This window comes from Lepidochelys kempii, chromosome 4 (genome assembly GCF_965140265.1).
Source record: "Lepidochelys kempii isolate rLepKem1 chromosome 4, rLepKem1.hap2, whole genome shotgun sequence".
Taxonomy (NCBI): Eukaryota; Metazoa; Chordata; order Testudines; family Cheloniidae; genus Lepidochelys; species Lepidochelys kempii.
The window spans coordinates 141,842,822-141,869,133 of NC_133259.1; the positions used below are offsets into that span (position 1 = coordinate 141,842,822).

General features: G+C 47.3%; 1 protein-coding gene across 2 annotated transcripts in view; it reads left to right on the forward strand.

The window, feature by feature from the left end:
• SEMA4F (ssemaphorin 4F) overlaps nt 1-26,312 on the forward strand; it is a 143,275-nt gene that overhangs the window by 92,287 nt on the left and 24,676 nt on the right. For both annotated transcript variants that reach the window (XM_073343166.1, XM_073343167.1), the window contains exons 4-8: nt 2,174-2,268; nt 2,918-3,011; nt 3,969-4,088; nt 8,284-8,426; nt 18,649-18,824. In XM_073343166.1, coding sequence (XP_073199267.1) covers nt 2,174-2,268; nt 2,918-3,011; nt 3,969-4,088; nt 8,284-8,426; nt 18,649-18,824 — 628 coding nt within the window. The remainder of the gene's footprint in view (nt 1-2,173; nt 2,269-2,917; nt 3,012-3,968; nt 4,089-8,283; nt 8,427-18,648; nt 18,825-26,312) is intronic.

Below are 26,312 nucleotides of genomic sequence, written 5' to 3' on the forward strand. Positions count from 1 at the left end.
TGCAGGAAATGGCCCACCTTGATTATCATGCACATTGTGAAGAGAGTTGTCACTTTGGATGGGCTATCACCAGCAGGAGATTGAGTTTGTGTATGGGGGGGGCGGAGGGTGAGAAAACCTGGATTTGTGCTGGAAATGGCCCAACCTGATGATCACTTTAGATAAGCTATTACCAGCAGGACAGTGGGGTGGGAGGAGGTATTGTTTTATGATCTCTGTGTGTATATAATGTCTGCTGCAGTTTCCACGGTATGCATCCGATGAAGGGAGCTGTAGCTCACGAAAGCTCATGCTCAAATAAATTGGTTAGTCTCTAAAGTGCCACAAGTACTCCTTTTCTTTTTGTGAATACAGGCTAACACGGCTGCTATTCTGAAACCTATAAAGTCATGACTGGTGTGGAGAAAATAAATAAGGAAGTGTTATTTACTCCTCACAACACAAGAACTAGGGGTCACCCAATGAAATTAATAGGCAGCAGGTTTAAAACAAACAAAAGGAAGTATTTCTTCACACACAGTCAATCTGTAGAACTCCTTGCCACACGATGTTGTGAAGGCCAAGACTATAACAGGGTTCAAAAAAGAACTAGATAAGGCCATGGAGGATAGGCCCATCAATGGCTATTAGCCAATGTGGCAGGGATGCAAAACCATGGTCTGAAGTGTCCCTACCCTCTGTTTGCCAGAAGCTAGGAATGGGTGACAAGGGATGGATGACTTGATTACCTGTTCTGTTCATTCCCTCTGAAGCACCTGGCATTGGCCACTGTTGGAAGACAGGATACTGGGCTAGAAGGACCATTGGTCTGACCCAGTATGGCTGTTCTTATGTTAAGGGTTGTTGTAAAGAGGACAGTGATCAATTGTTCTCCATGTCCACTACAGGTAGGAGAAGAAGTAAACGGCTTAATCTGCAACAAGGGAGATTTCAGTTTGGTACAGGGGAACCCCATTTATCCGATCTACTTGGGACCAGGGCCTGATCGCATAATCAAAAATTTGGATAATCAGGAGAATGGGCAGGGCTTGTACTGTCAAGCCCCGGCGGAGGGGCTCGGTTCAGTTAATACAGAAAGATGATTAAACAGTGTTCTACTGTATTAGGAAAAACTTTCTAATGATAAAGGTAGTTAAGCTCTGGAACAGGCTTCCAATGGAGGTGGATTCTCTGTAATTTGAAATCTTTAAACCACGATTTGAGGACTTCAGTAAGTCAGGGAAAGGTGAAGGAACTATTACAGGAATGGGAGGGTGGAGTTCTGTGGCCTGTGATGTGCAGGAGGTTAGATTACATGATCATGATGGTTCCTTCTGACCTTTGAGTCTGAGTTGTGGAACCTCCATCACTGGAGGCTTCTAAGAATAGGTTGGCCAGACACCTGTCAGGGATGTTCTAGGTTTACTTGGTTCTGCCTCAGTGCAGGGGATAGAACTTCATGACTTCTCAAGGTCCCTTCCAGCCCTGCATTTCTATGATTTCATGGTCTGTCCTTCATGGTAAAGATTCTCTTAGGTGCTTCTTCTGGCTCTGCTGGCTGAAAAGTCGGGCATACTCATGGGCATGACACATTCACACAGTGTTCCCAGCATGTTGTCAGTTACTGCTTGGAATTGAGTAGTGATGTCACCTACTGAAATGGCTGTGAGGGCCTTCCCTGCAATTACTACTTACGTGAGTAAGAGGGGTCTGCTCCTCCATAGGCGCCAACTTCTTCTGGAGCCGTTGGGTGCTTGATGCCCCCGGCCCTGCCCGACTCCACCCCTGCCGCACCCTCTCCCGCCCCCATTCCAACCCCTTCCCCAAAGTCTCCGCCCCCATTCCAACCCTGTCCCTGCCCCCTCCCTGCCCCTATTCGACTCCTTCCCCATATCCCCACCACGTTCCTGCTCCTCCCCACTCCCTCACAGCGCTTGCTACAGCTGTTTGGTGGCAGCAAGCTCTGGGAGGGAGGGAGGAGCTGGGAGGAGGCGGGGGGGGGGGCAGGGACCTTGGCTGCTGGTGCGTGAAGAGCACCCACTAATTTTTCCCCTTGGATGCTCCAGCCCCAGAGCATCCACGGAGTCGGCGCCTATGCGCTCCTCTCCTCTTGCACTCAATCCTTGACATCAGTGGCTGGTTGTGCTTTTCACAGTGCCTGTGTCATGACTATTTGCTCTGTCCCTGCAGGCAGAGTGTCATAATTACATCCGCATTCTGGAGTTTGCTGATGAGAGCCACCTCTATACCTGCGGGACCTTTGCTTTTGATCCACAGTGCGGCTTCATTGTAAGGGCTCAGTGCCTGTTGGGAAAGGGGGAGGGAGTAAAGGGAGGGTTGAATGGGCCAGGAGAAGAGTCCAGTGTTGCCTGCTTGGGGAAATGGGCAGAGATCAGGAAGGATGAACCTAAAGCTAATGAGAGGCTTTTCTGTGGCTTCATCACCCTGGTTCGAGCTCTCAGAGGCCATAAGGAATACACCCTCAGCCTCTTGGTGAGCTATGGAAGTAGTATCCCCATTTTGCAGAAGAAGTGAGTTGCCCAAGGTCATGCCAGGAGTCTGTGTCAGAACCAGGGGTTGAACCCTCCTGAGGCCCCAGGCAGTGTTTTAACCACAGAACATTCCCTCCATATATTAAATTTCCAGTCCTGAGTGGGGTGGTAGTAAGGCAGGAACCCAGGGAAGGATTGGGGCCTCCAGTGAGTGGTTAACGGCCTTTGTAACGAAGTACTTCAGCAAAAAATAAATGCTGTCTTGGCTGCAGTAACAAGTTAAACAAGGGAGGGGACAAGTCCTGGGGCTTCCACCATTGAGAGTCCACACAATCCAGCTTAACATCAGCCTGTCCCACCCCAGACAGCCTGCATGGGGGGTGGTGTCTGTTAGCCCCTCCCCAAACCCAAATGGGGTGGCTGAACTTTCTCTGCTTTTATTGCAGAAAGTGGCCAATTTCAGCAGTGTGGAGCGGCAGGAAAGTGGCCGGGGGAAATGCCCCTTTGAGCCTACGCAACAGTCAGCAGCCGTAATGGTCGGTACGTTTGTCACAGTGTCAGCGGCATTTTGGTTTGGTCTGGAACTCAGTGCAGGGAGCAAGACTGCGGCTCTGGAAGGAAGAAGCATGTTGGGGGTAGCAGCAGCAAGCGAACAAGCTTCCCTCACCATCCAGGTGTAAAGGGATTTCAGACCTTGGCCTCCTCTGCGGAGACTGCTTGCAGGGCCGGTTAGTTACAGTTGCAATGTGGACATCTGTCTATTAGGAACTGGACAGAAGCACCAGCCCTCCATTCCCCAGAGTCACCACATGGGGGCAATGACTTCCTGGGATTACTATCTATCTCTGAATGAAACCGGTGACCTATGTGTAAAACGCCATAATCCATGTCCCGACCCGGAGCTGGAGAGGGATACAAATTACACTGTGCACATCACAGAGCGGCATCTGCTGCTGCCCAGTCCAGGAGCTGGCACAGGCCACATGAGGTCTGCACCACCTTGAGCCATTTAGTGTTTGAAAGTGAACGCTATTTAAATACATTGACCTGAGCATCCCGGACTGAGGCTACCAAGGCCCAGGGTGTCCCCATGACCTAGAATCTCCCAAACCTGGTCCTCGTCTTGCCTGTGCTTGAGCCATGGGGAGCCAGGCAGAGTGCAGTGGCTGACTTGGTTAGGAAGATTCCCTTCCATCTCCAACTGGAGAATGGTGCCATGAGACTGGGTTAGCACCGAGGCCACAAGTGGTAGTCACTAGCATTCTAAACTAGCTGCTGATGAACCTGGGTGGAAAATGGAGTAAAATCCAGCCTCTCCTTGCCATCCAGATGTTACATCAAGGCCCGATTAGCCACATTTTCCTTATTGGTTCAGGCACAGCTCTGCATTACAGCCTGGCCATGGTGTACTCCTTTCCCCTCCCCCATCTCTTTCCCTGAATTGCACATTGGTCTTCTGTGTCTTTCACACCTGTCACATCTTGGACCTTCCTCTAGATGGTGTCCTGTATGCTGCCACTGTCAGCAACTTCCTGGGGACACAGCCCATCATCTCCAGAGCAACAGGAAACCTTGAGGAGCGCATCCGGACAGAGATCTCAGTGACCTGGCTGAATGGTGAGTGACCAATGGAGATCATAGAATCAGAATATCAGGGTTAGAAGGGACTTCAGGACGTCATCTAGTCCAACCTCCTGCTCAAAGCAGAACCAATCCCCAACTATATCATCCCAGCCAGGGCTTTGTCAAGCCTGACCTTAAAAATCTCTAAGGAAGGAGATTCCACCACCTCCCTAGGTAACCCATTCCAATGTTACACCACCCTCCTGGGGAAAAAGTTTTTCCTAATATCCAACCTAAACCTCCCCCACTGCAACTTGACACCATTACTCCTCGTTCTGTCATCTGCTACCACTGAGAACAGTCTAGAGCCATCCTCTTTGGAACCCGCTTTCAGGGAGTTGAAAGCAGGTATCAAATTCCCCCTCATTCTTCTCTTCTGCAGACTAAACAATCCCAGTTCCCTCAGCCTCTCCTCATAAATCATGTGTTCCAGTCCCCTAATAATTTTTGTTGCCCTCTGCTGGACTCTTTCCAATTTTTCCACATCCTTTCTGTAGTAGGGTGCCCAAAACTGGACACCGTACTCCACATGACGCCTGACCAATACCGAATAGAGGGGAACGATCACGTCCCTCGATCTGCTGGCAATGCCCCTACTTATACAGCCCAAAATGCCATTAGCCTTCTTGGCAACAAGGGCACACTGTTGACTCATATCTAGCTTCTCATCCACTGTAACCCCTAGGTCCTTTCCTTCAGAACTGCTGCCAAGCCATTTGGTCCCTAGTCTGAAGCAGTGCATGGGATTCTTCTGTCCTAAGTGCAGGACTCTGCACTTGTCCTTGTTGAACCTCCATCAGATTTCTTTTGGCCCAATCCTTTAATTTGTCTAGGGCCCTCTGTATCCTATCCCTACCCTCCAGTATATCTACCACTCCTCCCAGTTTAGTGTCATCTGCAAACTTGCTGAGGGTGCAGTCCACGCCATTCTTCAGATCAATAATGAAGATATTGAAGAAAACCGGCCCCAGGACTGACCCTTGGGGCACTCCGCTTGATACCGGCTGCCAACTAGACATGGAGCCGTTGATCACTTCCCGTTGAGCCCGATGATCTATCCAGCTTTCTATCCACCTTATAGTCCATTCATCCGGCCCATACTACTTTAAGTTGCTGGCAAGAATACTGTGGGAGACCGTGTCAAAAGCTTTGCTAAAGTCAAGGAACAACAAGTCCACTGCTTTCCCTTCATCCACAGAGCCAGTTATCTCGTCATAGAAGGCAATTAGATTAGTCAAGCATGACTTGCCCTTGGTGAATCCATGCTGACTCTTCCTGATCACTTTCCTCTCCTTCAGTGCTTCAGAATTGATTCCTTGAGGACCTGCTCCATGATTTTTCCAGGGACTGAGGTGAGGCTGACTGGCCTGTAGTTCCCAGGATCCTCCTCCTTCCCTTTTTTAAAGATGGGAACTACATTAGCCTTTTTCCAGTCGTCCGGGACTTCCCCCGATCGCCATGAGTTTTCAAAGATAATGGCCAATGGCCAGTGGCTCTGCAATCACATCCGCCAACTCCTTTAGCACTCTCAGATGCAATGCATCCGGCGCCATGGACTTGTGCATGTCCAGCTTTTCTAAATAGTCCCGAACCACTTCTTTCTCCACAGAGGGCTGGTCACCTCCTCCCCATGCTGTACTGCCCAGTGCAGCAGTCTGGGAGCTGACCTTGTTAGTGAAAACAGAGGCAAAAAAAGCATTGAGTACATTAGCTTTTTCCACATCCTCTGTCACTAGGTTGCCACCCTCATTCAGTAAGGGGCCTGCACTTTCCTTGACTTTCTTCTTGTTGCTAACATGCCTGAAGAAACCCTTCTTGTTACTCTTAACATCTCTTGCTAGCTGCAACTCCAGGTGTGATTTGGCCTTCCTGATTTCACTCCTGTATGCCTGAGCAATATTTTTATACACCTCCCTGGTCATTTGTCCCATCTTCCACTTCTTGTAAGCTTCTTTTTTGTGTTTAAGATCAGCAAGGATTTCACTGTTAAGCCAAGCTGGTTGCCTGCCATATTTACTATTCTTTCGACGCATCAGAATGGTTTGTTCCTGCAATGTCAGTAAGGATTCTTTAAAATACAGCCAGCTCTCCTGGACCACTTACCCCCTCTTGTTTGTTCTCCCATGGATCCTGGCCATCAGTTCCTTGAGGGAGTCAAAGTCTGCTTTTCTGAAGTCCAGGGTCCAAGATTCTGCCCATGTTAAGTCTCTAAGGGATCTGAGGACAGAGAGAAGGGGGGAGATGAATGTTTCTGAGGGGGACGGGGGTGGGAATTTTTGAGACCATCAATGGCCGATGACATAAAGAGAAGATGCCAAGTGAATCCTGCCTCCTCTTGGCCCCTGAGAGTGTCATAGAATATCAGGGTTGGAAGGGACCTCAGGAGGTCATCGAGTCCAACCCCCTGCTCAAAGCAGGACCAATCCCCAATTAAATCATCCCAGCCAGGGCTTTGTCAAGTCTGACCTTAAAAACTTTTAAGGAAGGAGATTCCACCACCTCCCTAGGTAACGCATTCCAGTGTTTCACCACCCTCCTAGGGAAAAAGTTTTTCCTAATATCCAACCTAAACCTCCCCCACTGCAACTTGAGACCATTACTCCTCGTTCTGTCATCTGCTACCACTGAGAACAGTCTAGAGCCATCCTCTTTGGAACCCCCTTTCAGGTAGTTGAAAGCAGCTATCAAATCCCCCCTCATTCTTCTCTTCCGTAGACTAAACATCCCCAGTTCCCTCAGCCTCTCCTCATAAGTCATGTGTTCCAGTCCCCTCATCATTTTTGTTGCCCTCCACTGGATTCTCTCCAATTTTTCCATATCCTTCTTGTAGTGTGGGGCCCAAAACTGGACACAGTACTCCAGATGAGGCCTCACCAGTGTCCGATAGAGGGGAACGATCACGTCCCTCGATCTGCTGGCAATGCCCCTACTTATACATCCCAAAATGCCATTGGCCTTCTTGGCAACAAGGGCACACTGTTGACTCATATCCAGCTTCTCGTCCACTGTAACCCCTAGGTCCTTTTCCGCAGAACTGCTGCCAAGCCATTCGGTCCCTAGTCTGTAGCGGTGCATTGGATTCTTCCGTCCTAAGTGCAGGACTCTGCACTTGTCCTTGTTGAACCTCATCAGATTTCTTTTGGCCCAATCCTCCAATTTGTCTAGGTCCCACTGTATCCTATCCCTACCCTCCAGCATAACTACCTCTCCTCCCAGTTTAGTGTCATCTGCAAACTTGCTGAGGGTGCAATCCACACCATCCTCCAGATCATTTATGAAGATATTGAACAAAACTGGCCCCAGAACCAACCCCTGGGGCACTTCACTTGATACCGGCTGCCAACTAGACATGGAGCCATTGATCACTACCCGTTGAGCCCAACAATCTAGCCAGCTTTCTATCCACCTTATCGTCCATTCATCCAATCCATACTTTTTTTAACGTGCTGGCAAGAATACTGTGGGAGACCATGTCAAAAGCTTTGCTAAAGTCAAGGAACAACACGTCCACTGCTTTCCCTTCATCCACAGAGCCAGTTATCTCGTCATAGAAGGCAATTAGATTAGTCAAGCATGACTTGCCCTTGGTGAATCCATGCTGACTCTTCCTGATCACTTTCCTCTCCTTCAGTGCTTCAGAATTGATTCCTTGAGGACCTGCTCCATGATTTTTCCAGGGACTGAGGTGAGGCTGACTGGCCTGTAGTTCCCAGGATCCTCCTTCTTCCCTTTTTTAAAGATGAGCACTACATTAGCCTTTTTCTAGTCGTCCGGGACTTCTCCTGATCGCCATGAGTTTTCAAAGATAATGGCCAATGGCCAGTGGCTCTGCAATCACATCCGCCAACTCCTTTAGCACTCTTGGATGCAATGCATCCAGCGCCATGGACTTTTGCACGTCCAGCTTTTCTAAATAGTCCCAAACCACTTCTTTCTCCACGGAGCGCAGGTCACCTCCTCCTCATGCTGTGCTGCCCAGTGCAGCAATCTGGGAGCTGACCTTGTTCGTGAAGACAGAGGCAAAAAAAGCAGTGTCCATGGCAGGTAGGGATGATATCAATATACTGGCCCTTTGCCCAGGAACAGTAGTAGTCACGTGTGGGGGGGGGGGGGGGGGATCTGCTTGTTCAGCATTTGAAGCTCTGATAGTTCATTTCCTGTTGTGATGGTCTTTCACCTGTATCCATAGACCCAGTCTTTGTGGGCTCCACTTTCTTGAGAGGGGGCGAGAGTGGAGAGAATGACAAAATCTATTTCTTCTTCACGGAGACAGCCAGAGAGTACGACTTCTATGAACAAGTGAGGGTCCCACGTGTGGCCAGAGTCTGCAAGGTACGATCCGCAGGGCTCCCACAATGCAGAAGGAAGGGGATGGCCTCGCAGGCACTTGGCAGTTTCTGTGCAAAGTGAAAGCTGCCTGCCAGTCCGAGGGTGTCTGCCACTCTCAGGAGGAGGTAAAAAGTAATTACCCTTATCTGGCCAGGACACCAGTGTGATGGGTTGGATCACAGAAACCCCTTGGGAACTGCCAACTGATGTGCTGAGACTACCCTTGAGCCTGTTTCCCCTGGCAGCTTGAGACTTCAGTGCCCTGCCTGGTTTGAGCCAGATACGCTAGCCTGCTGCAAACCCAGACCCAGGTCTGAACCATGTCCCCTAACAGCTGCAGGCTTAACTGAAAACAGTTTAAGAAGTGTTTCTGTTTCCAGCACTCAGATGCCCACTCCCAATGGCGTCCAAACCCCAGATAAATCTGTTTTACCCTGTATAAAGCTTATGTAGGGTAAACTCATAAATTGTTTGCCCTCTGTAGCACTGATGGAGCTGTTTGCCCGCCCCGCCCCTCCCACCCCCCAGGTATTAGTACATACTCTGGGTTAATTAATAAGTAAAAAGTGATTTTATTAAATACAAAAAGTAGGATTCAAGTGGTTCCAAGTAATGACAGACAGAACAAAGTAAATTACTAGACAAAATAAAATAAAACAAAGAAGTCTATGCCTAATACAGTAAGAATGATTACTGCTGAAATCTCACCCTCAGAGATGATCCAGTAAGCTTCTTTTACAGACTAGTCTCCTTCTTGTCTGGGTCCAGCAATCGCTCCCACCCCTGTGGTTATTGTCCTTTGTTCCAGTCTCTTTTAGGTAACCTTTGGGTGTGGAGAGGCTATCTCTTGAGCCAGCTGAAGACAAAATGGAGAGGTTTTCAGGGGCTTAAATAGACTTTCTCTTGTGGGTGGTCCCCCTCCTCTCTCCTATCCAGAATTCAGCTCAAAGATGGAGTTTTGGAGTCACATGGGCAAGTCACATGTCCATGCATGACTGAATTCCTTACCAGCCAGGCCACATTCCTGGGAAAGTTCAGATGTGGATTGGCGTCTCCAAGTTCATTGTTGGCTTAAGTGTTTCTTGATTGGGCACTTACTGAGAATAGTCTTTTCTCAGGAAGCTCTGACCAACTGCTTCACTGAAGCTACTTAAAATTAAACAAGTACATAGCCAATATTCATAACTTTGAATACAAAAATGATACATGCATACAAATAGGATGAATATATTTAGTAGATCATAACCTTTACAGAGATATGTTACATTCATAAGCATATTCCCATAAAGCATTATGGGGTGCACCGTCACAACCAGAACTGGAAACCTGCTTCTGCCAGAAGAACCTATAAGATATGCAGTGATGGTACATGGCGAGGCCCTCACTTTTACATCTCGCTGTCAGGAGTACAATATGTCCTGCCACCGCTTGGAGCCAGGGGTGTCAATGTGGACTTGGAGCCCCTCTGCTCTCTAGGTTTCCTGAAGAACATCTTCCATCCCTGATCAGATTCCGTCACTAAACTGAGCCCTGCTGTATCTCCGAGATTCCATCCACTCCTCTCCATCCACACAGCCAAACTCCGGTCCTGGCATTGGACATCCGCACCTCCACCACAGCAAATTCCTCCTCTCTGGTCTCCCTGACACACACCTACCTCTCATCTCTGTCCAAATCTCCACTGCAAAAATAACCTATCTCATTGCACCCCCAGAGCATGTTCAGCTCCTGGTGAGGCTTGTGGGCTCCCTTTGAACTCCTATGACAGGTTTCAGAGTAACAGCCGTGTTAGTCTGTATTCGCAAAAAGAAAAGGAGTACTTGTGGCACCTTAGCGACTAACCAATTTATTTGAGCATAAGCTTTCGTGAGCTACAGCTCATTTCATCGGATGCATACTGTGGAAAATACAGAAGATGTTTTTATACACCCAAACCATGAAAAAATGGGTGTTTATCACTACAAAAGGTTTTCTCTCCCCCCACCCCATTCTCCTGCTGGTAATAGCTTATCTAAAGTGATCACTCTCCTTACAATGTGTATGATAATCAAGGTGGGCCATTTCCAGCACAAATCCAGGGTTTAACAAGAACGTCTGAGGAACGGGGGGGGGGGGGGGAAGGAAAAAACAAGTTGAAAGTTGCTATATTACAACAGAAAAACTTCAAAACCAGACTCCAGCGAGAGACTGCTGAATTGGAATTCATTTGCAAATTGGATACAATTAACTTAGGCTTGAATAGAGACTGGGAGTGGCTAAGTCATTATGCAAGGTAACCTATTTCCCCTTGTTTTTTCCTTACCCCCTGCCCCCCGTTCCTCAGACTTGATGGTTTGTCCCTGTAACCTCAACAGGGATTCCTTGAAATACAGCCAGCTCTCCTGGACTCCTTTCCCCTTCAAGTTAGTCCCCTAGGGGATCCTGGCCATCCGTTCCCTGAGGGAGTCGAAGTCTGCTTTCCTGAAGTCCAGGGTCTGTATCCTGCTGCTTACCTTTCTTCCCTGCGTCAGGATCCTGAACTCAACCAACTCATGGTCACTGCCTCCCAGATTCCCATCCACTTTTGCTTCCCCCACTAATTCTACCCGGTTTGTGAGCAGCAGGTCAAGAAAAGCGCCCCCCCTAGTTGGCTCCTCTAGCACTTGCGCCAGGAAATTGTCCCCTACGCTTTCCAAAAAGCTTCCTGGATTGTCTATGCACCGCTGTATTGCTCTCCCAGCAGATATCAGGAAAATTAAAGTCACCCATGAGAATCAGGGCATGCGATCTAGTAGCTTCCGTGAGCTGCCGGAAGAAAGCCTCATCTACCTCATCCCCCTGGTCCGGTGGTCTATAGCAGACTCCCACCACTACATCACCCTTGTTGCACACACTTAATCCAGAGACACTCAGGTTTTTCTGCAGTTTCGTACCGGAGCTCTGAGCAGTCATACTGCTCCCTAACATACAGTGCTACTCCCCCACCTTTTCTGCCCTGCCTGTCCTTCCTGAACACTTTATAACCATCCATGACAGTACTCCAGTCATGTGAGTTATCCCACCAAGTCTCTGTTATTCCGATCACGTCATAGTTCCTTGACATCACCAGGACCTCCAGTTCTCCCTGCTTGTTTCCAAGGCTTTGTGCATTTGTATATAAGCACTTGAGATAACCTGTTGATCGCCCCTCATTCCCAGTATGAGGCAGGAGCCCTCCCCTCACAGACATTCCTGCCTGTGCTTCCTCCCAGTATCCCGCTTTCCCACTTACCTCAGGGCTTTGGTCTCCTTCCCCCGGTGAACCTAGTTTAAAGCCCTCCTCACTAGGTTAGCCAGCCTGCTGGCAAAGATGCTCTTCCCTCTCTTCGTAAGATGGAGCCCGTCTCTGCCCAGCACTCCTCCTTCATGGAACACCATCCCATGGTCAAAGAATCCAAAGCCTTCTCACCGACACCACCTGCGTAGCCATTCGTTGACTTCCACGATTCGACGGTCCCTACCTAGGCCTTTTCCTTCCACGGGGAGGATGGACGAGAACACCACTTGCGCCTCCAACTCCTTTATCCTTCTTCCTAGAGCCACATAGTCCGCAGTGATCTGCTCAAGGTCATTCTTGGCAGTATCATTGGTGCCCACGTGGAGAAGCAGGAAGGGGTAGCGATCCGAGGGCTTGATGAGTCTCGGCAGTCTCTCCGTCACATCGCGAATCTTAGCCCCTGGCAAGCATCAGACTTCTCGGTTTTCCCGGTCAGGGCAGCAGATAGATGACTCAGTCCCCCGGAGAAGAGAGTCCCCGACCACCACCACCCGCCTTCTCCTACACACCCGCCTTCTCCTACACAGCTACAGCTACACATGCTCATCTATTGTCTAACATGCTATGTTAGCTGTAACACAGACCATGCCCAGTTTGGATAGCTTGTGAAATCTGACAAGCTTGCATTCAAGATCATTCATCAATAATTTAATACCGCCTCTGGTGGTTATGTATTCTGCCAATTGAAGCTTTCTTTCTGTTATCTTGGCCTGTTGAGAGTGGTTTACAATAAGACCAGCCATACTGGGTCAGACTAATTGTCCATTTAGCCCAATATCCTGTCTTCCAACAGCGACCAGTGCCAGGAGCTTCAGAGGGAATGAACAGAATAGTGCTGTTGAGTGATCCATTTCCTGTCATCCACTCCCACTATCTGGCAGGCAGAGGCTAGCAAAACCCAGAGCACGAGGTTGCATCCGTGACCATCTTGGCTAATAGCCATTGCTGGACCTATCCTCCAAGAACTTCTCATTCTTTTTTCAACCCTGTTATAATTTTGGGCTTCACAACGTCCCCTGGCAGCGTGTTACACAGGTTGACTGTGCATTGTGTGAAGAAGTATTTCCTTTTGTTTTGTTTTTAAACCTGCTGCCTATTGATTTCATTGGGTGACCCCTGGTTCTTGTATTAAGAGGAGGAGTAAATAACACTTCTGTATTCACTTTTTCCACACCATTCTCTAGCAGAGCTCTCCAGCCATCTCTTTTCTAAACTCAGCAGTTCCAGTCTTTTTAATCTCTCCTCATACAGAAGCTGTTCCATACCCTTAATCAGTTTTGCTGCCCTTCTCTGCACTTTTTGCAGTTCAAACATATCTCTTTTGAGATGGGATGACCAGAACTGAATGGACATTCAAGATGTGGGCATATCATGGATTTATATAGTGGCATTACATTTTTTGATTTAGGAAACATTAGGAAAGATAATAACATTGTTAGCTTTTTTGACTGCCACTGCACGCTGAGCAGATGTTTTCAGAGAACTATCCACAGTGACTCCAAGAGCTTTCTTGAGTGGTAACAGCTAATTTAGATCCCCTCATTGTGTGTTTGTAGCTGGGCTTATGACTTCCAGTGTGAATTACTTTGCATTTATCAACATGGAATTTCATCTGCTGTTGTGTTGCCTAGTCTCCCGGCTTTGTGAGATCCCTTTGTAACTCATTCCAGTCTGCTTTGGACTATCTTGAGTAATTTTGTATCATTTGCAGATTTTGCCATCTCACTGTTCACTCCTTTTTTAGGTCATTTATGAATGTGTTGAACAGCACATGACCGTTTACTTTACATAAGAGCCTTTGGTGTTGGAACTTGTCAGAGTTTTTCTGAAGGTCCAAGTGCACTGTGTTAATTGGATCAACCTGTATGTGTGCTTGTTGATACACTCAAAGAATTGTAGTAGATTGGTTAGGCATGATTTCCCTCTACAAAGGCTGAGTTGACTCTTCTCCAACATATCATGTTCATCTGTGAGCCTGATAATTCTGTTCTTTGCTATAGTTTTAATCAATCTGCCTGGTACTGAAGTTAGGCGTACTAGCCTGTAATTGCCAGGATTGCCTCTGAAGCCTTTTTAAAAAATCGGCATTTCAGTAGCTATTCTCCAGTCATCTGGTATAGAAGCTGATTTAAGCAATAGGTTATTAGTTCTGCAATTGCTTGTATGAATTCCTTCAGAACTCTTGAACCTTTTCTTTTTGCGAATACAGACTAACACGGCTGCTACTCTGAAACCCATCTGGTCTTGGTGACTTATTACTGTTTAACTGATCAATTTGTTCCAAACCCACCTCGATTGACACCTCCAGTCTGGGACAGTTTTGCAGATTTGTCACCTAACAAAAATAGCCTGGCTGTGGGAATCTCCTTCACATCATCTTCAGTGAAGACCAATGTAAATAATTCATTTAGCTTCTCCGCAATGGCCTTGTCTTCCTTGAGCCTCCTTTAGCACCTCAATTATCCAGTGGCCCCACTTCCAGTCAGTCTGGCAGGCTTCCTGCTTCTGATGTACTTAAAATTCTTTGCTGTTAGTAGGATGACCAGATAAATTGGGGTGGGGGTGGGAGGTAATAGGCTCCTGTATAGAATCATAGAATATCAGGGTTGGAAGGGACCCCAGAAGGTCATCTAGTCCAACCCCCTGCTCGAAGCAGGACCAATTCCCAGTTAAATCATCCCAGCCAGGGCTTTGTCAAGCCTGACCTTAAAAACCTCTAAGGAAGGAGATTCTACCACCTCCCTAGGTAACGCATTCCAGTGTTTCACCACCCTCTTAGTGAAAAAGTTTTTCCTAATATCCAATCTAAACCTCGCCCATTGCAACTTGAGAGCATTACTCTCGTTCTGTCATCTGCTACCATTGAGAACAGTCTAGAGCCATCCTCTTTGGAACCCCCTTTCAGGTAGTTGAAAGCAGCTATCAAATCCCCCCTCATTCTTCTCTTCTGCAGGCTAAACAATCCCAGCTCCCTCAGCCTCTCCTCATAAGTCATGTGTTCTAGACCCCTAATCATTTTTGTTGCCCTTCGCTGGACTCTCTCCAGTTTATCCACATCCTTCTTGTAGTGTGGGGCCCAAAACTGGACACAGTACTCCAGATGAGGCCTCACCAATGTCGAATAGAGGGGAACGATCACGTCCCTCGATCTGCTCGCTATGCCCCTACTTATACATCCCAAAATGCCATTGGCCTTCTTGGCAACAAGGCACACTGCTGACTCATATCCAGCTTCTCGTCCACTGTCACCCCTAGGTCCTTTTCCGCAGAACTGCTGCCTAGCCATTCGGTCCCTAGTCTGTAGCGGTGCATTGGATTCTTCCATCCTAAGTGCAGGACCCTGCACTTATCCTTATTGAACCTCATCAGATTTCTTTTGGCCCAATCCTCCAATTTGTCTAGGTCCTTCTGTATCCTATCCCTCCCCTCCAGCGTATCTACCACTCCTCCCAGTTTAGTATCATCCGCAAATTTGCTGAGAGTGCAATCCACACCATCCTCCAGATCATTTATGAAGATATTGAACAAAACCGGCCCCAGGACCGACCCTTGGGGCACTCCACTTGATACCGGCTGCCAACTAGACATGGAGCCATTGATCACTACCCGTTGAGCCCGACAATCTAGCCAGCTTTCTACCCACCTTATAGTGCATTCATCCAGCCCATACTTCCTTAACTTGCTGACAAGAATACTGTGGGAGACCGTGTCAAAAGCTTTGCTAAAGTCAAGAAACAATACATCCACTGCTTTCCCTTCATCCACAGAACCAGTAATCTCATCATAGAAGGCGATTAGATTAGTCAGGCATGACCTTCCCTTGGTGAATCCATGCTGGCTGTTCCTGATCACTTTCCTCTCATGCAAGTGCTTCAGGATTGATTCTTTGAGGACCTGCTCCATGATTTTTCCAGGGACTGAGGTGAGGCTGACTGGCCTGTAGTTCCCAGGATCCTCCTTCTTCCCTTTTTTAAAGATTGGCACTACATTAGCCTTTTTCCAGTCATCCGGGACTTCCCCGGTTCGCCACGAGTTTTCAAAGATAATGGCCAATGGCTCTGCAATCACAGCCGCCAATTCCTTCAGCACTCTCGGATGCAACTCGTCCGGCCCCATGGATTTGTGCACATCCAGCTTTTCTAAATAGTCCCTAACCACCTCTATCTCCACAGAGGGCTGGCCATCTCTTCCCTATTTTGTGATGCCCAGCGCAGCAGTCTGGGAGCTGACCTTGTTAGTGAAGACAGAGGCAAAAAAAGCATTGAGTACATTAGCTTTTTCCACATCCTCTGTCACTAGGTTGCCTCCCTCATTCATTAAGGGGCCCACACTTTCCTTGGCTTTCTTCTTGTTGCCAACATACCTGAAGAAACCCTTCTTGTTACTCTTGACATCTCTGGCTAGCTGCAGCTCCAGGTGCGATTTGGCCCTCCTGATATCATTCCTACATGCCCGAGCAATATTTTTATACTTTTCCCTGGTCATATGTTCAACCTTCCACTTCTTGTAAGCTTCTTTTTTATGTTTAAGATCCGCTAGGATTTCACTATTAAGCCAAGCTGGTCGCCTGCCATATTTACTATTCTTTCGACTCATCGGGATGGTTTGTCCCTGTAACCTCAACAGGGATTCCTTGAAATACAGCCAGCTCTCCTGGACTCGTTTCCCCTTCATGTTAGTCCCCCAGGGGGTCCTGGCCATCCATTCCCTGAGGGAGTCAAAGTCTGCTTTCCTGAAGTCCAGGGTCCGTATCCTGCTGCTTACCTTTCTTCCCTGCGTCAGGATCCTGAACTCAACCAACTCATGGTCACTGCCTCCCAGATTCCCATCCACTTTTGCTTCCCCCACTAATTCTACCCGGTTTGTGAGCAGCAGGTCAAGAAAAGCGCCCCCCCTAGTTGGCTCCTCTAGCACTTGCGCCAGGAAATTGTCCCCTACGCTTTCCAAAAAGCTTCCTGGATTGTCTATGCACCGCTGTATTGCTCTCCCAGCAGATATCAGGAAAATTAAAGTCACCCATGAGAATCAGGGCATGCGATCTAGTAGCTTCCGTGAGCTGCCGGAAGAAAGCCTCATCTACCTCATCCCCCTGGTCCGGTGGTCTATAGCAGACTCCCACCACTACATCACTCTTGTTGCACACACTTAATCCAGAGACACTCAGGTTTTTCTGCAGTTTCGTACCGGAGCTCTGAGCAGTCATACTGCTCCCTTACATACAGTGCTACTCCCCCACCTTTTCTGCCCTGCCTGTCCTTCCTGAACACTTTATAACCATCCATGACAGTACTCCAGTCATGTGAGTTATCCCACCAAGTCTCTGTTATTCCGATCACGTCATAGTTCCTTGACATCACCAGGACCTCCAGTTCTCCCTGCTTGTTTCCAAGGCTTTGTGCATTTGTATATAAGCACTTGAGATAACCTGTTGATCGCCCCTCATTCCCAGTATGAGGCAGGAGCCCTCCCCTCACAGACATTCCTGCCTGTGCTTCCTGCCGGTATCCCGCTTTCCCACTTACCTGTATAAGACAAAGCACCATATCGGGACTGTCTCTATAACATTGGGACATATGGTCACCCTAGCTCTCAGTTTTTGTCTCTTTTGCTAGTTGCTCTTCAAATTCTTTTTTGGCATGCCTAATTTTCCTTTGACACTTGAGTTGCCAGAATTTAAGCTCCTTTTAGTTTTCCTCAGTAGGATTGAACTTCCAATTTTTAAAGGTTTCCCTTTTTGTCTCTAACCTCTTCAACTGTTGTTTAGCCATGGTGGCATTTTTTTGATCTGCGAGGTGTTTTATTGCATTTTCTATTTTGGCTATACATTTAATTGAGCCTCTGTTATGGTATGTTTAAAAAGTTCCATGAAGCTTGGAGGCATTTTATTCTTGCGACAATTCCTTTTAATTTCTGTTTAACAAACCTCATTTTTGTGGTGTCCCCCTTTTTGAAGTTAAATCTACTGTGGTGGATTTCTTTGGTATTCCCCTCCCTCACCCCCCCCCCCCCCCCAAAGGATGTTAAATATAATTACGTTATGGTTGCTATTACCTAGTGTTTCAGCTATATTCACCTTTTAAGCCAGATCCTGTGCTCCACTTAAGACTAAATCAAGAATTGCCTCCCTCCTTGTAGGTTCCAGGACTAGCTGCTCCAAGAAGCAGTCATTAATGGTGTCTAGAAACTTTATCTCTGCCTCTTGTCCTGAGGTGATGTACCCAGTCACTTTGGGGATAGTTGAAATCCCACATTACCATTGGGTTTTCTGGTTTTGGAGCTTCTCTACTCTCCCAGAGCATTTCACAATCACCATCACCATCCTGGTTATGTTGTTGGTGGTATATTCCTACTGCTAAACTCTTATTATTCAACCAGGGAATTTATATCCATAGACATTCTATGGTACAGTTTGGTTCATTTAAGATTTTCACTATATATGACTCTCTTTCTTTCACATATAGTGCCATTCCCCTATTCTGGCCTTGGAATCTACAAAATATATTGGAATGACAGAGGAGACCATTGTGATCATCTAGTCTGATCTCCTGTATAACACAGGCCATAGAACTTCCCCAAAATAATCCCCAGAGCAGATCTTTTAGAAAAACAACCAATCTTAATTTAAAATTTGTCAATGATGGAGAATCCATCACGTCCCTCATAGTTAAAAATGTATGCTTTATTTCCAGTCTGACTTTATGTACATATCCTGTCCTAATCTTGGGGCTGCCTTCTTCTGTGTTTGAGGACACTGGAATGGACCTGTTGGTCACAGAAGCCCCTAGTGAAAGCACAGTGCTAATGGTTGAACAGAAGAATACCCAAGATGCTTGGATGAGTTAAGATAAGCTCTGCTAGAAGCTGTGAGCAGCAGATTAATCCTCTTTTTCCTGAGTGTAAATGTCTCCTTTCTGCTCTCTCTCTCTCTAGGGGGACTTGGGAGGCCTGAAGACCCTGCAGAAGCGGTGGACAACTTTCCTAAAGACCCAACTGATTTGCTTGGATCCAGAGAGTGGAACCAACTTCAATCTACTGAAAGATGTATTTACCTTGCACTCTGTAAATGGGACTTCTGCAGTGTTCTATGGTATCTTCTCAGCCCAGAGGTGGGTGCCTTTCCTGGCTCCGGCAGGTGCTCACTGAATGGAAAGTGGACTTGGTATGCAAAGGAGAGTGATCCTCAGTCTCGTAATATGGCTGTGCTCTGCACACCAAGTCTGAGTCCCTGTGGATATCTCTGCCAGCACAGCCAAGTGTATATCGTCTCAAGCAATGCAATGCTCCATGCAAGGATAGAATAAGGATGCAAAATCCTCACAACTTCTCACTTTCTTACAGGTGCTAAAGCAGCAAGTGGGAGCATCCTGGTCCTTTAGTCCATTGACTGCTTTTATTCTCTTCACTCCTAGTTACAGCTGTTCATCTTGTGTGTAGCTCAGATCATTTTAATGTGGAAACACTGTGTTTTGGGGAACTTCGGTTTCTGTCTGAGTGACTGTCCACACAGATTCCACTCTTGATGCACATACGGCCCATGTGTGCAATAGCAGTGTCCCTGTCTGCACCCTGGATGTCTTTGCATTTCCCCCAGTAACTGAAGGCATATAAGGTTGAGCAGGCTCAGCTACTGCTCAGTTCCTTAAAGCCCATGGCTGTGAGACAGAATCCCTGCAGTGTCCATGTCCCTTGCTTTGTGCGACTTAACTATTACCTTACTAATGTCTATAATTAGTGTTAGAAGGTAGAGTTAGTTTAGTTAGGTTTCCTCTCCTTGTTGGCTTTATAAAAACAACCCCCCCTTACCAAAATCCCAAACTTTTCATCGGTTTCCTTTTTTCCTAGAGTCCCCCCATCATCTCTCCACAATAGAAGAGGATATTCTAATATCATAGAATCCTAAAAATGTAGGGCTGGAAGGGCATCTTGAGCTGTCATCTAGTTCAGCCCCTTACTAGGGGCCAGACCAACTGTGCCTAGATCCCTGGCAGGTGTTTGTTTAACTTGTTCTTAAAAACTTCCAGTGGTGTGGATTCCAAGCCCTCCCTTCGAAGCCTGTTCCAGAGCTTAACTCCCCTTAGAGTTAGAAAGTTTTTCCCAAAATCAAACCAAAATCTCCCTTGGTGCGGATTACTTTTTGTCCCACCTTCAGAGGACTTGGAGAACAATTGATCACAGTCCTCTTTATAACAGCCCTTAACATGTGACACAGTACTTCAGCTCAGATCTCACCAGTGCTAAACAGAGCAGGATATGTCTCTCCTGTGTCTGACATATGACACTCCTGTTAGTACACCCCAGAATATTAGTCTTTTTCTCAACAGCATCACATTGTTGGCTCAGATTCAATTTATGATCCGCTATAACCCCCAGATCCTTTTCTGTAGTACTACTGCCTACCTTGTTTTGTAGCTGTGCATTTGATATGTATTTGTGTATTTAATTTTTCCTTCTTAAGTGTAGTACTTTGCACTTGTCTTTATTGAATTTCATCTTGCTGACTTTACACTAATCCTCTAATTTCTCAAGGTCATTTTGAGAAATGTCCTGTCCTCCAAAGTGCTAGCAACCCCTCCCAGCTTGGTGTCATCCACGAATTGTATGAGCATATTCTCCACTCCGTTATTGATGTAATTAATGAAAATATTCAGTAGTACCAGATCCCTGTGGGAACCCACTAGATATGTCTTCCCAGTTTGACCGTAAACCATTGATAACTATTCTTTGAGTATAGTCTTTCAACCAGTGGTGCACCCACCTTATACAGTAACTCCTCATTTAACACTGTAGTTATGTTCCTGAAAAATGTGACTTTAAGCGAAACAATGTTAAGCGAATCCAATTTCCCCATAAGAATTAAAGTAAATGGGGGGGTTAGGTTCCAGGGAAATTTTTTTCACCAGACAAAAGACTATATTATATATATTTATACACAGTACAAGTTTTTTAAACAAACAATTTAATACTGTGCACAGCAATGATGATTGTGAAGCTTGGTTTAGGTGGTGGAGTCAGAGGGTGGAAGAGGGTAGGATATTTCCCAGGGAATGCCTTACGGCTATATGATGAACTAGCACTTGGCTGAGCCCTCAAGAGTTAACACGTTGTTAATGTAGCCTCACACTCTACAAAGCAGCACAAATGGAGGGAGAGGAGACAGCATGGCAGGCAGAGACAGACATACACACACACACACACTGTGTGAGAGAGAGAGTCAAAGTCTGCTTTTCTGACGTCCAGGGTCCATATTTTGCTGCTCTCCTTTCTTCCTTGTATCAGGATCCTGAACTCGACCATCTCATGGTCACTGCCACCCAGGTTCCCATCCACTTTTGCTTCCTCTACTAATTCTTCCTGGTCTGTGAGCAGTAGGTCAAGAAGAGCTCTGCCCCTAATTGGTTCCTCCAGCACTTGCACCAGGAAATTGTCCCCTACACTTTCTAAAAACTTCCTGGATTGTCTGTGCACCGCTGTATTGCTCTCCCAGCAGATATCAGGGTTATTGAAGTCTCCCATGAGAACCAGGGCCTGCGATCTAGTAACTTCCGTTAATTGCCGGAAGAAAGCCTCGTCCGCCTCATCCTCCTGGTCCAGTGGTCTATAGCAGACTCCCACCACGACATCACCCTTGTTGCTCACACTTCTAAACTTAATCCAGAGACTCTCAGGTTTTTCTGCAGTTTCATACTTGAGCTCTGAGCAGTCATACTTCTCCCTTACATACAATGCAACTCCCCCACCTTTTCTGCCCTGCCTGTCCTTCCTGAACAGCTTATATCCATCCATGACAGTACTCCAGTCATGTGAGTTATCCCACCAAGTCTCTGTTGCAATCATATCCTAATTCCTTGACTGTGCCAGCACTTCCAGTTCTCTCTGCTTGTTTCCCAGGCTAGGCCCCAAATCCTTCAGTTGCCTCCTAACCCTAAGGGAAAGGCTAGGCACTGGTTGTCTTTAACTTTGAGTAGGAGACATAAGAGTTCATCTGAGGCCTCTTCCATAAAGAGCTACATGTCAGAGTCCTGCTCTAGTGCCAAAGAGAGACACAACACAATGGTTCCTTTGGACTCCCAGGATCATCGGTGAAGCGCTATCTGCAGCACCAAGCTTGATGCCAAAAGCCCAATACCAATAACAGTTCTCTCTGTGCCAACTGACGATATGGTACTGGGCACTTCGGTGCTTACCCTCCTGGCACCAGTGCAATTCCTGGTACTGCGTGACCTCTTTCTGGGCTTGGTACTCGGGTCTCTTCTGCTGAAGCACTTAAGGGAATCGCCACTACATCCGTAGCTCCTCAGTCTTGTGTTGTGCCGGTACAGATATTCTCAGGCCTGAAACCAAGAGTACCTGGCAGAATGGCTTCTACCTTGGAAGTTAATACTTTTCCTACTCCGCTGAACAGAGTGGAGGATCTTCCCATGTCCAGGCCTCATCTCTCCCTTGGGTGGCACAGTGGGAAGCTGAGAGAGAATCTAGGAATGATTCTCAAAAAAAGAGGTCAGGTTCACACAGGGAGTCCCCTGGCTGGTATCCACCCATGCATTCTCCCCCACGTCATCTTTATCAACCTTGGCCATATTGGTCACCACAGGGAGGAATGCCTATTCAAGGAAGCAGGTCTACTCCACTTCATATTGAATGTTGAAGAGATGGCGCCCTGTTTCCTTCCTCTGTAACTGACGGGATGCTGGCAGTGTTCATTCCCAATCTAACTCTCAAAATCTCTTTCCTTTTAAGGTGTGTGAGAGAGAAATTCCTATGTAGGAGGGAAAGCTCCTCTCTCATAATTGATTTTCACTGTGTTCTGCATTCGATATCTCATTTTGCCTAATTATTTATGGAATTCCTTTTGTTATTTCAGTTTACGTGATGACAAGCTAAAGGGATTTCTAATTCAGTCATTATTACTGACATCTGTGGTAACCGGTGATTCTTAATGAGTTTAAAAACATCTTTGAATGAGTCATCATTTTATGCATCACAGAAAACATCTGCAATAACAAAATACCTCTCAATAGTCACAGAACATAGCCTGATCATAAGCACCCCTTCTCAATTACCCAATCTTGTTTATTATACTTCTGTAGATATTTTTCGTTAGTTTTGAGAGGTCCCTTTCCTAAACACCTAGACTCTCTTAGACCGAGAGGTGCAGGGGATAATTAGGTACAGCCCAATACTTAATTATATACATTCTAAAGTGCTAGTCACACACTAAGTTCAGTTTAGGAGCCAACACTCTGAGGCCTTAGACTCCAGGCACACTTTTGGCTAATAAAGCAAGGATTCTGGGAGTATAATCAGTATACAAAGGACAATGAGAAAAATCATGAAAATGTTAATATTTACGAACAGTGGAAACACTGAACGTTCCACTTGAGGTAATTTGGGAGAAGCAGCTCAAACTCCTGGCAAAATTGGAGAGACTGGTTGCCTATAAATGTGGTCCTACTCAAAATCACCAAGGCAACCTGGCACCCATCTTCTATCCCAGCTAAGAAGAAAGCCAAGGAAAGTGTGGGCCCCTTAATGAATGAGGGAGGCAACCTAGTGACAGAGGATGTGGAAAAAGCTAATGTACTAAATGCTTTTTTTGCCTCTGTTTTCACTAACAAGGTCAGCTCCCAGACTGCTGCACTGGGCATCACAAAATGGGGAAGAGTTGGCCAGCCCTCTGTGGAGATAGAGGTGGTTAGGGACTATTTAGAAAAGCTGGACGTGCACAAGTCCATGGGGCCGGACGAGTTGCATCCGAGAGTGCTGAAGGAATTGGCGGCTGTGATTGCAGAGCCATTGGCCATTATCTTTGAAAACTCGTGGCGAACCGGGGAAGTCCCGGATGACTGGAAAAAGGCTAATGTAGTGCCAATCTTTAAAAAAGGGAAGAAGGAGGATCCTGGGAACTACAGGCCAGTCAGCCTCACCTCGGTCCCTGGAAAAATCATGGAGCAGGTCCTCAAAGAATCAATCCTGATGCACTTGCATGAGAGGAAAATGATCAGGAACAGTCAGCATGGATTCACCAAGGGAAGGTCATGCCTGACTAATCTAATCGCCTTCTATGATGAGATTACTGGTTCTGTGGATGAAGGGAAAGCAGTGGATGTATTGTTTCTTGACTTTAGCTAGGCTTTTGACACGGTCTCCCACAGTATTCTTGTCAGCAAGTTAAGGAAGTATGGGCTGGATGAATGCACTATAAGGTGGGTAGAAAGTTGGCTAGATTGTCGGGCTCAACGGGTAGTGATCAATGGCTCCATGTCTAGTTGGAAGCCGGTGTCAAGTGGAGTGCCCCAGGAGTCGGTCCTGGGGCTGGTTTTGTTCAATATCTTCATAAATGATCTGGAGGATGGTGTGGATTGCACTCTCAGCAAATTTGCAGATGATACTAAACTGAGAGGAGTGGTAGATACGCTGGAGGGCAGGGATAGGGTACAGAGGGACCTAGACAAATTGGAGGATTGGGCCAAAAGAAATCTGATGAGGTTCAATAAGGATAAGTGCAGGGTCCTGCACTTAGGACGGAAGAACCCAATGCACTGCTACAGACTAGGGACCGAATGGCTAGGCAGCAGTTCTGCGGAAAAGGACCTAGGGGTGACAGTGGACGAGAAGCTGGATATGAGTCAGCAGTGTGCCCTTGTTGCCAAGAAGGCCAATGGCATTTTGGGATGTATAAGTAGGGGCATAGCAAGGAGATCGAGGGACGTGATCGTCCCCCTCTATTCGACGTTGGTGAGGCCTCATCTGGAGTACTGTGTCCAGTTTTGGGCCCCACACTACAAGAAGGATGTGGATAAATTGGAGAGAGTCCAGCGAAAGGCAACAAAAATGATTAGGGGTCTGGAACACATGACTTATGAGGAGAGGCTGAGGGAACTGGGATTGTTTAGTCTGCGGAAGAGAAGAATGAGGGGGGATTTGATAGCTGCTTTCAACTCCCTGAAAGGGGGTTCCAAAGAGGATGGATCTAGACTATTCTCAGTGGCAGAAGAGGACAGGGCAAGGAGTAATGGTTTCAAGTTGCAGTGGGGGAGGTTTAGGTTGGATATTAGGAAAAACTTTTTCACTCGGAGGGTGGTGAAACACTGGAATGGGTTACCTAGGGAGGTGGTGGAATCTCCTTCCTTAGATATTTTTAAGGTCAGGCTTGACAAAGCCTTGGCTGGGATGATTCAGTTGGGGATTGGTCCTGCTTTGAGCAGGGGGTTGGACTAGATGACCTCCTGAGGTCCCTTCCATCCCTGATATTCTATGATACCAGCACAAAGTACTTCCCTTTCGGCTGTCCGTGACCCCAAGGGCGTTCACAAAGTACGCATCTCAGACATCGGGGATCCACATCTTTCCCTACCTAGATGGTTGTCTGATAAAAGATGGGTCAGACTCCATAGCCCAAACTTGCCATTTGTTTCACAGCCTGGACCTGCAAATCAGGCTCAGGCTTGACTTCTCCCAACTGTCTGAGCGTCATGTTCATTGGCAAGCGTTTGGATTCAATGAGGGAAAAGCTGTCTTACCCGGCGAGAGGGTCCTGCAGGCTCTTACCAGGCTGAAGACTGCTTGGACTCAGCTCAGGGGTGTGAGGCAAACTCACAGCCAAACCAGGGCTCCTCGCTCAGCTGCTGTGGTGACTCAGCGCTCAGGTATTAAGCAGCAACCTAACACTGACTAGAGCCTGGGTCAAATGAACCCAGGGTCAGGTATTTCCACAACCCCAGCAGAGCTGCAGATCCATCTGAGCAACAGCGCTACCTGGCCAATAACCCTCCTACTGCCTCGCAGTACACCAGACTCCAGTGACTCCCAGCCTTGCCTGAGCCCTGTCCCAGCATTGTCCTTGCCCTGCACTAACCTCGCTCCAGCCTGGCCTCTACCTCCTGATTCCCCCCCCCCCCCGCCCCCTCCCAAACCCTTGGACTCTGACTACCTGTTTTTGACCTTCAGCCCGTATCTGGACTCTGGCTCCGGTATCAGTTTGGTATGTCTTTGGACTCTGACCACCCAGCTTCGACCTCTGGCCTGCATCTGGACTCTGGCTACGATTCAGATTCTGGCTTGGCTATGACTCTGATCTTGGTTTTGACCCTGGACTGTACCCAGATCTCAATTCCAGAACCACCCTTGGCTCAGGCCCAACCCTACGCCTAGCTACGGCCCATGCTCCAACCACTAGGCCTGATTTTGGGAGGCAGCGCCTGACAGTGGGTCTTAGGAGAGCTATTAGCCAGGATGGGCAGGTATGCAAAATCATGCTCTGAAGTGTCTCTAGCTTCTGTTTGACAAAAGCTGTGAGTGGGGGTACATGGGATGGATCACTTGTTGATTACCTGTTCTGTTCATTCCCTCTGAAGCACCTGGCATTGGCCAGTGTTGGAGGACAGGATACTGGGCTAGATGGGCCATTGGTCTGACCCAGTAAGGCCATTCTTATGCTCATGTACGTCATGCCTGTCTGTTCCAAGACCATTAACACAACAGATGCCTCCAATCTGGACTGGAAAGTGCATGTCAATACCTAGAGATGCATAGATTATGGAACCAATGGGAAGCAAAACTCCACCTCAGTGTGCTAGAGGTCAGAGCCATTTGAT